At 50.0% G+C, this 11,952-nt stretch overlaps 1 protein-coding gene across 1 annotated transcript; it reads right to left on the reverse strand.

The window, feature by feature from the left end:
• Window positions 1–1,293: 1,293 nt before the first annotated feature.
• Window positions 1,294–11,726, reverse strand: FKBP3 (FKBP prolyl isomerase 3). Its single transcript, XM_054971776.1, has 7 exons — window positions 11,587–11,726; window positions 10,438–10,539; window positions 7,194–7,301; window positions 6,098–6,233; window positions 4,724–4,791; window positions 2,565–2,662; window positions 1,294–1,545 (listed from the first exon to the last, which is right to left on the reverse strand). The coding sequence occupies exons 1-7, from the start codon at window positions 11,686–11,688 to the stop codon at window positions 1,491–1,493; spliced, it is 669 nt and encodes a 222-aa protein (XP_054827751.1). The 5' UTR covers window positions 11,689–11,726; the 3' UTR covers window positions 1,294–1,490.
• Window positions 11,727–11,952: the final 226 nt, after the last annotated feature.

The raw sequence follows: 11,952 nt of genomic DNA on the forward strand, positions 1-11,952 counted from the left end.
GTGAGTCTTACTCAGGGGGCAAAGGAACTCCCAAGTCTCCTCTGGATTACTGGCCCTACCGTCTTTGGCTCTGCTTAGAGTAGCAAGCAGTCCTCAACAGGGAGCCTCCCCCATCCCAAGTTTCACATTCTTTTTCTGCCTCTTTCTTCACCCCACCTTCACCTAGTCTAATGCTGGTTTTCAGGGAAACAGAGGAACATTGGCACCGTTCTGAGAAAAGGAGGGCACCCTCCCACGAAGTCTGGCCACGAGCTGCAATGTACAGGTCAGGGGAGGGGGGATGCCAAGCTCATAGCTTGGCTTCACTACGTGTATGGCTTGATTAAAACTGCTCCACTACTAGTAGAAGGGAGGGGGAGAGAACAGGAAGAGAGGGACCCTCATTACCCAACATGGAAGTAAACACAAGGGCTAAGGAAAGAGGACACAAAGGGATGACCACCTCAGCTGTAGAAGTTCATCTCGCCCTTCTGACATCCGTCACGTGACTGTATGGAAGCTCAGGGATTTAAAAGTAGAGATGGGCATGAGCCGGGGAAAAACCACCGTGTGGTTCGTCACATTCCACGAACTTTCACAAACCTGCCCCACTTCACAAACTGGTTTAGTTCATGAAAATGTCGCATCCAGGTCAGCAAATCATCATCTCTGGGCCAGCAGAAGGCCACACCTGGGTGAGCGGATGGTTTGCAGGAAGTCCATCCCCTGTTGCCTAGGAAACCGATTGATCAGCACCAGCCTGAAGTTTGTGGTGGTTCGTCAGAAATGGGCTCTGACGAACTGCCAGTTCACAAACCACAAACCGGCCTGGCTCATCACAAACTTTGGTTCCTATTTTGGTTTGTGTGCATCTCTAATTTAGAGTAACAGAGGTTTTCTTGTCCTCCTGCCACCAGGATTCCCCACGGTGATGCCTGCTGGACTTCTTAGAAAATGGGTGGGACCTTTGTATGGCGGGGCGTGTTACTGCCTGCCCTTATTGCCAGTGAAAGTGGTTTCTCTGGATGCAGCAGTAGCCACTGAAGGAGCAGAACTCCACGTTTGGGGTCCCCCCTCCCATTTCCTTAATTTGTTTTTATTCACATTCTGCCATTACTTTGCAAAGTGAGAAGGGAGTATTCGGTTTGGCTTCACTTCTTCTGGCAGCCATTCTATATCGGCGCTTGCCCTCTCCCCCCCCCACCCCCAAATTCTACCCAATCTTCCATTTTTCCTCTGACATTTCATTTAAACGGAGTTCCAGGCACTTGCAATGGAAGGACCCCATGAGCAGATCCCAGGAATGCACCATCATACTAGCCATGGAAGAGTTTTATGGCATTCTGTAAAACAGCAACAAAATCCAGAACCCCAAAGGAAGTCTTCAGATTTGCAGGTGCTATATAGCAGTTTTTGGGGGGGGGGAGGGGGGGTTAGCAAGGCCACAATAGTATTCCGTGGACTCAGAGCAACGTCACAGCAGTCAAGTCTTGGAAGGGGAAAAAATCCAGTCATTCAATATCCACCAATTCAACTTCAAACAGAAGCTTTGCATTTGGTGGAATCCTGAGGTGTGGAAGTTAAGGAATTGCCCTCCTTTCGTTTACCCGCACAGCTGGCCTCGTCCCTCTCTCCCTGCCCCCTCCTCCAGAGCAGAACTCTTTCTGGGCCGGCGGGGTGGGTGGGTGGGTGGGGGGTGGATCCTTGGTTCATTTGAGTTCTGGTTCCTATGCTCAGGTCTGAGCTCCAACCGAACAAACCAAGAAATTCCACGGGCGGAAGTTCAAACAGAACAAAGATCAGTAAGAGGTGCAGGCTTTTGGGAAATGACCATAAAAGTGAACATTCCTGGCCTGAGAGAGAACTTGTTGAACAAGCTGATTTTTCTTCTGGCTCGGGGCACAGGACATCCATGGAAAAGCACGGTGAGCGTGTGCATGCTAAAATGACTTCTGAGCAATTCTGCCTGTTTTTCTTACTAGTCAATATTGGGCCAGATACCCACAAGAGACAAGGGGAGGCACTTGCCTGTAAATGACATGAAGACACAGAGAAGGACACACAGAGAAGACACCCCCCCCCCCGGGAAAGTTGGAGAGGCGCATGCAGTCAGCTTTTTTGCCCCGAGAAGGAAGCACGGGAATGACTGTCAAAGTGACTCTGATTGTTGCTTGGCAACAGAACCCTCCTAGGTGGGCAAAGAGTATCTCTGGCTGGAAATGGGTCTACACACCAAGTATTTCCAAAGCAATATTTTGGCACAAAAGTATGTTGAGAGTGAGTGTGTGTATGAGAGAGAAAGAGAGAGAGAGAGAGAGAGAGACCCCATGCATGGATGCACAGCCAGCTCCCTTGGTATTTTGTACCTTGATGGCCGCCTCTCCCCCCCCCCCCCGCCCCCCAAGCCATGGCAGTGTGACTGACTGCAAGCCTTCACGAGAGACAGCTCAGTGGTGACAGACAGAGCCAGTTCAAAGCAAAGGCAGCTTTGCCTTTCCCGCCCCCCCCCCAGCGATTAAGAACTTCCAGTCTTGCATTTCGGACCAGCCTTGCAGGCCGCCCAGCAATGGATTTTACAAGGATACTTGGCATCAGGTTGCCCTTTCTTCCCGTAAGCCCATTCCGGTTCAATTTCCAGGTGAGCCTTCTCCCCTTTGCTCATGGTCAGCAGAGCTTCGTCCCACTGAAAAATCAGAACGAGAACTTGAGATCAGGGCAGGACCCGCAGGTGGGGGTCAGGGTGGGGGGACACACCTCTTTTGAGGGCAAGGAGAGCCTTCTGCTGTTCCACCAGTGGAGAACTTCAGGGCTTTGCCAGGGCTGGCCTTGAGCCCCTTCAGAAAGCCTGCTGATCAGGACTGGGGAGCCACGGCCACAGAGTTCTGTACGCCACAGTACCAGCTTCCAGAGCAGCTGCCCTGTTAATCTGTGGCTGCAAACACGGGAGTCTGCAGCAGCTAACCCTTCTCTAGTCCAACATAAGCCTCCATCAACTACAGCCCAACTCCCCGACCAAGGTGGCTGTAGTACAGAGAAGCTTTTGCCAGAATAAAAACAAATAGGCCTTTAAGGTGCCACAGAAGTCCAGCTTGGTTTTTTTTTTGTTTTTTAAATCGCTCATCTCACACAGGAACCCAGTTGAAAAGGTGCACTGAAAGATTCTGGCTGTGCCTGTGCATAACGGAACATTGGGCCAGCAAACAGCTGCAACTGGGCTGGCTTGCCAAAGAAGAAAAGCCAGCTGTCAATTCATGCCCTAGCTGCACATCCAATGAGAGGTGGATTTAGCATTGCTGCAAAACACTGAAGATGAGTGCCTTGGATAGCAGCAGAAGAGAGCGAGAGTCCAGCAGCACCCAGAAGACTAACAAAATTTGTGGTAGGGTGTCAGCTTTCGTGAGTCACAGCTCACTTCTTCGGGTATCTGAAGTGAGCTGTGACTCGCGAAAGCTCATACCCTACCACAAATCTTGTTACTGTTATGAGTGCTACTGCCCTGACCTGGATAGCCCAGGTGAGCCTGATCTCGTCAGATCTCAGAAGCCAAGCAGGGTCGTCCTTGGTTAGTAATTGGATGGGAGGCCCCCAACAAAGACCAGGGCTGCAGGGGCAGGCAATGGCAAACCACCGCTGTTAAGCCTCTTGCCCTGAAAACCCTACCAGGGGTCGCCGTAAGTCAGCTGTGACTTGAGGGCACCGCACACACACACGCAGGTGCTGCTCTTTTCTACTGCTAGAGACAGACTTAACATGGCTACTCATTTGGATCGCAACGGTTCACCTAAAGAATGTATAGTCCTTTCTTCAGCCATCCTAACTCTTCAAGCACACTGTCCTCCTGCTGCCCACTTCTGATACCCCCCAAAGCAAGTTGATCTGCCGTCGGGGGGGAGGGGGGGGTACTTGGGTGGCAGTGGATTCATTCGCCTCCATGCATCTCATTTAAAGGGATGAGAGAAATGGTTACGTTAAAAGGTTTACCGGGCTGATTTTTTTTAAGTGTGGGAGGAAGGAATTTCTTGGCATGTATAGTTTGAATTCCTTCTTTCAATGTACTAATGCTATTTACTGTTAAAAATAAACGGTTCTTTTAAAAGATTTTTGTCTCTGCTGCACTGATCTCACAGCCTTGCTTGAGGCACGGGCTTAGCAGTGTTATCACCAAGTTAATTCTATCCAAGAACAAATTCTGATGCAGTGGGGCGACACGGCTGCAGCGGGAGCTGGGTGAGGCCAAGTGGACGAGGGGCCCACTGCGGGATTCCTCCAGCCCCTCTGCAGCACTCTTGCCCCCCTCTCTGCTCAGCCTCCCCTTGCCTGCCTAGCCCAGCTGTGGTGTTTTTTGCCACACAGTCTTGGCAGCATCTCCTAAGGGCTCTTTGTCGTAGCATTCATTCCCTTGGCCCCGCCGGGGGAGCTGCCAGGGACAGACGGCATATCCACCTAGAGATGTGCAAAGGTCCTGCTCGGTTGTAATTTACAGACTGTTGTACCCTGCCTGTACCTAAATTTCCAAGGATATACAGGCCAGTGGAATTTTACAATCAGCACAGTTTCAAATTAAATTCTCTGCCTAAATGTAACAGGCTGTCCAAATGGTTTTGGCCCAGCGTTAGGACTGGGGCAATAACGGCTGTCACGTGGGTTGACCGTGGCCTGGAACTGGGTATTCCCCAAAAAGGACAGAGTCGACAGACAGAGGGACATGCCCCAGCTGCTGTTGCCTGCCCCACAACATACTTACACCTCGGATCACTTTTCCGACCCCGACTTTGAAGCTTAGCGGCTTAGAGGCTTTCTTTTTCTTTGAGCCTGAAAAAAGAGAGTTTGCTTTTCAGCTTGTTCGAACGGGCGTAGAAACTTCTTGGGGCTCTTCTCGTTCCTGCCTCTGCTCACACAAATTCAATGTCTGTCAAACTGGAAATACACTAAGTCAGAGGCAAGACAGTGTAAGAAACAGGCAGGAAGTCCTGTGACTTTCACTGAAGGGCCATTTAACTCTGCAGATGCTCTGGACCAAATTTTTTTACTTCTGGGTTAAGGCCCAGCCTCGAGCCCTGAGCAATTCCATGTATGGTCTTTGGTTTCTACAAAGAGGGTTTCATGAGAAATCCTCATTGCATGCTCTTCTGTAAGCGTGGTGCTTCACAGCTCCATCTCGGGTGCCAAACCAACTGGAATGGAAGGGACCTGCTGCACAGATCCCACTCATGTCAATGGGTCTCACACAAGATAAATTCTCCCTGCAGTAGCCTGATGGTTCTATCTTCTTTCTGCACACCACGGATTTTGTCCAAGAGAAATCCTGCCAGGATATCTCAGAGCAAAAAGCCTGGTAGCTACAAGAGCCGTCCGGGCACCAAGCCTGCTCTTCTGGCAAGGAATGCAGGTGGATCACAGCGAGCAAGCAGGGAGACCTTGTTCTGGAATCCGGCAAGATGCAAATATCCGAGTGGACCCGCTATGAAGCAAGCCTGCGGCCCCTTCAAAGATCGCTTCCTGAAACAAACAACCAAAGTCCCCCCCCAGCATTTTTTCTTTACAGACTCAGCAACCTCTTCCTTCCCACACATAAGATCAGAATGCTTAACTATGAGTTCTGTCCTCAAATCGTTCCCTAAGGCATGGCTTGATGAATCCCAGGTGCCTGGTCACCATGTTATCTAGAAATTCTATGGTGGCATCTAGTATTTGCAGCCACAATTTCATTGTGGCGGCTTCTGTCCACAGACCTGGAGACTGCAGGTTCTCCAGATCAGAGTCCTGCTGCTCTTAACCACACCACCAAACTGGCTCTCATCATCCCGTGACGTTAAATTAATAGAGTGAACAAAAAGGTCAGCTCAGCCCAGTGCTGAACAAGATGGCCGGGCTGCGTGCATCCTCAAAGGCACAAGCCATTGGGAATATCTTCTGAGCAGCCTCTACTGGAAAGAATGGAAGTCACGCAATGGCCAATGTGCAGCCTGACTCAGCTCCCATTCACTGCACGGCAGTGTGCCCAGGAGGCACTGCTGGTACAACATGCCTCTGCTTCAGTCTGCACAAGCCTTGCACGTTCGCACCACCTTCTCACCTCCCTTAGCAGCAACACAGGCGACAATCTCCAAACACTCACCTGTCTGAATATTCGTATCGAAAACTGTCCCATCTTCCAGCTTCCCTGTATACCAGCAGTGAACGGTATCACCCTTCTTGGGAAAGTTGATTTTGTCCCCCTTTTTCAGAGTTGACTTTGTATATTTGGGGGGGCCCTGAAATAGAAAGAGGGAAGAAATACAACTGTCAGCCTCCTCCTCCTCCTCCTCTCACAATTCTAAGGGGCCCCTGGCCCTAATTTATGGTGGCACAGCAGGACTTATCAAAGGAATCTTCCACACCGCTCTCGCCCCTTTGCCCCCTGCAGTGCCCCCTTAACATTCTGGCTCCAGAAGTCAGTGGAGTCCCAAGAACACGCTCGGGGTGTGTGTGTGTGTGCAGTGGGACATGGGGAATCAGCAAAAATTGCTGCCACCTCCTCCATGGGCAGAACCACCTTCTACAATAAAGAAGAGGCTAGCAATCATACGATTATACTATTTAAAACATCTGCATGTTGCTTTTTTGTCCAGGTATGCCCTCGACAAGAAACAACAATTTAAGACCTGTTTGAAAACAGAACAGCACCTAAGTATATATAAACCAGCAGTTAAAAACTAAAGTGGAGTCAGTAAGGTAATACCAGATTAAACACCAAAGTCTTTATGTGATGGCAGAAGACGACGGTCAAGGGAGTAGACAGATCTCCCTGGGGAGGGAAATCCATCATTCTAATGCCACGAACGAGAAGGCCCTTTGCAGGCTGAAACCCAAATGACGGCCTCAAATGACGAGGCACCCAAAGGTGACCATAATGGGAGCTGGTGGTCTTTCAGACATGAAGGCCCCAGGCCGTGCAGGGCTTGAAAGATCAACGGCAGCGCCTTGAGTTCAGCTTGGAAGCAGAGGGGAAGTCAGTGCGGATGGAACAAGTTCAGGCATTCCAAACTTTCTCCACAGCCCACCCTCAGGAACTCCGTTGCAGAGTGGACGCCGCGTGTGAACTGGGACTTCTACAAACATTTTTCAGTGGCGCAGACTCTGATGTAGCCCCGTCCATTTACTTCCTCTTACCCCAGCAAGGCTTCGTTTCCCACTGGCCAAAGACCACAAAGCTTGACAGGAGGCCAACTTACCTCCTCAACAGCTTCCTCGGGCTTCGTTTCTTTGGGCTTTTCTTCATCGATCTTGATGTTTTTCACCTGCTCCGTCACGTGCTCTGCACCTTCTGTGCCCTTGAAGCTCTAAAAAGAAAATACTGGTTAGTGGGGCAGGCAACTCGGGGGTTTCCGATGGTTCAGGACACTGCAGCCTCGTTACGATCAACCGCTAGGCAAAGTACGTGCATCACACCTATTTGGCAGACACGGGATTGGTTACTGATCGCTTCCCAGGTTCAAACGAAGGTTTTGGTTCTCACCTCCAAAGCTCCTAATTGCCTTGGACCTACATACCTTCAGGACTACCTCTCTCACTATGTTCTGCCATGAGAGCTTTATTCATCTGAATAAAGCTTTCTGAAGTTGCCACACTGCAAATGGCTGAGATTGGCCTGCCTGAGGTAAGAAAGGCCCCCACACTTCTGTTGTTTTGTACAAAATGAAAACAGAAACATTCAGGAGGGCGTTCTTATAAGGGGTAGTGCAATGGAACAGCTCTGGAAGTTGCTTTTATACAGTCTATTGCAATGCTTACTGTGTGTATTGCTGCTCTTTACTGCACTCCACCTTTGCAAGCCACTTTCTGCATTAGGGTTTGCCATACCTTAGACAGCTTTTTGTTTCCACTGTTCCCTAATTTTGTGATCATAGTCCTACTGCACCGTCTGTTGGATGCCTGACGCTGCCTGACTGGATCGTTTTATATCATTTGCAATTCGTTTTGAGCCTCAGTAGGAAAGGCAAGGAATTTTAAGATAAGAAAAACAAGTACAAAGTGTTCCATGCACATTACCTTATTGTGAATCTATCTAAAACAATCTGATGAAGGAGGTCAGGATTATTACCACTATATTGTACAGAAAGGTAGAAGAGTGCACCTCTCTTCCTTTCCCCCAGGAGAACAGCAGGCAAAGACAAACAGCAAGAATGTGGCCTCCCCCCTACTTACAAAAGCGGCTTTAAAATTTGCTTTGTACTGCTGGTTATTTTATCTATTTCCCCTTTACTCTCTCTCTCTCTCTCTCTTTTATTTTGAAATTTAAAGAAAGTTGCCAAGAGTCTTTACAACCGGTATTTAACTGTACCCAGAATTCATAAGATCACTTGACTTGTGGAGATATCTGCAATCTCCACCGAAGTGGTGATACTGTCCCCAAATTGTTTCTTCTGGGGAAAAAGCACCATATTCAATTTGATTAATAACATCCATTATTGGCACATATTAAATATATGCCATAATTTAAAGGCTGGCTTACCTAGGTCTGGAATGTTGCAGAAATTATGAAACTGCTAAGAGTTTATTTAGCTAAGAAACGGGGTGGGGGTGGATGCACATTTTTTCTATTTTGGACACCTTTTACTGATTTTATGCCAAAAGAGTATAGTAAAATCAGTGTACCTACAATTATTTAAGATGTTTGTGACTTTTTGTGTTCTGTTCTTAATAACTTCCCCGTTCCCCAGAAACAATAAATTTGTTTTTTTGGAATTAGCGTGGATATCAATCTGGCTGATGCTCCAAGAACATTTTCCACTGTTGTACTCAAGTTAATGTTTTAAGAATACTTACACAGTCAGTTGATCAAACAGAACAGACTGGAGCAATGGCGAACCTGAGCAACTATATAATAAAAGTCCAAGACAGGACATGGAATGGCTTGAAATATTAGTGAGTGACGTAAGCACCAGATAAGGAGCTCCCACCTTCAATAATGGACAGAACCTGCAGGATAGATTGAAGTATGTGCACTGGGGGGGGGGGTGGGTGGGCTATACATTGGAAGCTACAAGAGTCCAGAAAGAAGCTGGGGTCTCTGTACTGGCTGAAGGCTGCTGAGCCATGCAAGGAGGGCAGTGGATGGCCGGGGCACTCGTTTTATTCTCTGCATGCAGCAAATGGCGCCTTCTGGCTCAGGCCTAGCAGCTTCCAAGCTCCCCCCCACAGGAAACTAAACCAAAACAAAGACAAGCCGATGGCCCTCAATTTTGTCTATAGACGGGGAGAACAAGGCTGCAGGGGAAAAGGAGAGGAGAAGGGTCTCGGCTGCCCACAGCACATTTTAAACCAAGGAGAGCAAAAAACCCTGCAGGAAAAAGAGGCGGTGGGTCCAACAGTCCCACAGCACCGCCTATCAAAGGACAAGTGCTTTGTGCAGGCTGGCAAAGGGAGTCTGGCAGTCCTAGGAACCTGACAGGGTCAGGAAAGAGTTTAGACTCCACTCGACTGTTTGTCTGGGACTGTTGCATAGGAAGACCTATTGCACACAGAGAAGCCCTGATCATACCACCAACTAAAGAAAACAATCAAAGATAAATGGCCATGAATCTTTACAGTGCTTAAGCAAGTTACTTACAGAGAACTTGTAGGTCATCAAACAAAGCACCCCTGGGGTCTTGCGCCTTCAACGGGCAACACATTTGGCTACTGGCAGGACCCCTTTCAAGTAAGATATGTCAAGCAAGGAGAAACACTTTACTCTGCCTTGCTGAAATGAAACCACTCTCTTTTCAACTGGATGTCTTTATACAAGATACAGTGCAGCCTTACAGAGCTGGTCCATAAAGCCCTGTACTAATGTGGATCCCAGAGGTCTGCAACTGCTTGGTCCTCCCTGTCTGCCTTTGTGGTTTCACCCAAGGCCCCAGGGCTGGCAACCGCCTCTGACACCACAAAAAGGCAAGGGGGGTTGCTCACCCCTCATTCTGCCACCTTCTCAAGGCTCTCCACTCCCTGGCCTGCCCTTTGGCACCATATATGGGCCTGGCTTAATCCTGAACATGCCCAGCTGCCTTCCCTGATCTCCCACACCTGTTCCCAGTTGGCCTGAGAACTGAGATGCCCTGGTCCAGCTGTAGCTGCTGCTGGTAGCTCCTTAAAGGGGCCACTCGGAGCTGTATATGAGCTACGTATTGCCTGACCCGGCAACGCTGGCGCTCTTGCTGTCAAAGCAGCCACAGGACCTGCTAGTAGCCCAAAGGTGGGAACTGGGCTCATGGCTGCCTGCTGCAGGTGGGATAAATCCTGGAGAAAGTCTGGCTCTGGACAACTGTCCACTCTGCTGAGTAAGAATTCTGCAAACTCTGGCCCAGAACTGTTCCCCAGGCCCATACTAAAAAACCCCTATGGATTTAATTTGGGAGCCCCTGCATGGAAAAGATGCTCCCCCAGCTGTGGTTTCCTCCCCAGATTAGTGAAAACATGAGAGCCAAGCCAACCTACCTTCGTTTCAAAGAGCTGGTTATAAGCTGCAATGAGCTGATCTTTACTGGCAGTCTTGGCTACGTTTTTTATCTGTCCGAGTAACTTGTGTTGTGCAAGGAACTAAAAAGAAAAATAGAGTTAGGGCAACACCATTCCGAAAGAAAGAAAGGCATTTGCCTCTTCGGCAAAGCAATCTAGGGATGTAAAGCAGCGGCTGCATTCACACATTGCAAGGGTCCTCTGCTTGCCTGGAAGGAGCAGGGAAGCACACGTGTGCCTCTCCCTTTTCCCTCCTCAGAGTACCCCTGGAGACTTTTTGATTTGGGAAGTCCAGAATCATGCTTTGATCTGCAATCACGTCTGAATGCTTGCAGGTACCTGGGTTAGCCCAAGCTTGTTTCCTCGGCACAAACTCACATTCAGAATCCTGGTTTTCTTAAGGGGGGGAGGGGAGAAGCTTCATTTTGTCCAGAGGTGCCTGGAAATGGGAACCAGCCTCAAAACTTCCCCAAATAAAGGAAGCCTCCAAGCGGAGCCCGAAAGGAGGAGAAGAAAGGGGCGTGTTTGCAAGTACAGAAGCCCAGATTCTACTGGAATTACAAATGATATCAAATTAGAGATCAGTTGCCAACTCCAGGCTGAGAAATTCCTGGAGATTTCAGGGTTGGAGCCTGCAGAAGGCGGAGGTTGGGGAGGGGATTTCACTGGTTAAAGTGCCTGACATCCCCACTTTTAATTTCTGCATACCTGTCCAAATATAGTTCCCATATAAGAAACTGCAATCGTTTACCAATATGGGTCTTCGCCCGTTTCTCCCAAACTCAGTCTGTATTAATAGAGTCAGCAGTGGCTAAGCCGACGACCACGTTCAAGGCCTCAGTGCCTGAGTGGGCTAGCTGGTAAAGGCTTTGGCAAAGAACTGGAAACCAGTTTTCATTCCGGGAGATCTCCAGCCACCACCTGGAGGTTGGTAACCCCTTGCTGACACTGCAGAAAATGGCAGTTTTGGGGTGGGGCACCTATGAGGCTCGCCACAGATTCCCCTTCCCCATAAAGCTGCTCCCTCTTCCACAGCCCCCCCCCCCCCAATCTCCAGCTCGGAACTGGCAATCCTCCAGCCCCCTCCCCCGGAGGTTGGCAACCGCCCCCACCCACCCAGCCACCCACCCCGTGGGCCGCCTGCTCCTGCAGGAAGCGGACGATCTCCCGCTTGGGCAGCGCTTCGCTGCGCAGCTCCTCCGGGCTCCAGGGGCTCGCCGGGGCCGCCATGGCATCGCCGCACGCGGGCGGAGGGGAGGGGAGGGGAGGGGAGGGGCGGCCGCCTCCCGCCACGCTCTCCGCTCCCCTCACGCCCCTCGCCCTACATCCCCCAGCACCTCCTGCGCGTGCCCTCCATAGCCAGCCTTCGCCTCCGTCCCGCGTGGCATGCCGGGTAACGTAGTCCCTGCGGCCGGCAGCCATACCGAACCTCTCGCACCTCAGAGGGGCGCCCGGGGCATGCCGGGTAACGTTTGTCCGACCAGACCGCTATGA

This window comes from Eublepharis macularius, chromosome 2, assembly GCF_028583425.1.
Source record: "Eublepharis macularius isolate TG4126 chromosome 2, MPM_Emac_v1.0, whole genome shotgun sequence".
In the NCBI taxonomy this organism is placed as follows: Eukaryota; Metazoa; Chordata; class Lepidosauria; order Squamata; family Eublepharidae; genus Eublepharis; species Eublepharis macularius.

Bases quoted from the DNA above. Each gene is read 5' to 3' on its own strand.
- FKBP3 (XM_054971776.1), bottom strand. From the start codon at position 11,688: ATGGCGGCCCCGGCGAGCCCCTGGAGCCCGGAGGAGCTGCGCAGCGAA. The intron at 6,234-7,193 runs GTAAGTTGGCCT...TTTCTATTTCAG, and splicing joins CCGAGGAAGCTGTTGAGGAG to GGCCCCCCCAAATATACAAA. The intron at 4,792-6,097 runs GTGAGTGTTTGG...CTCTTTTTTCAG, and splicing joins CGATACGAATATTCAGACAG to GCTCAAAGAAAAAGAAAGCC.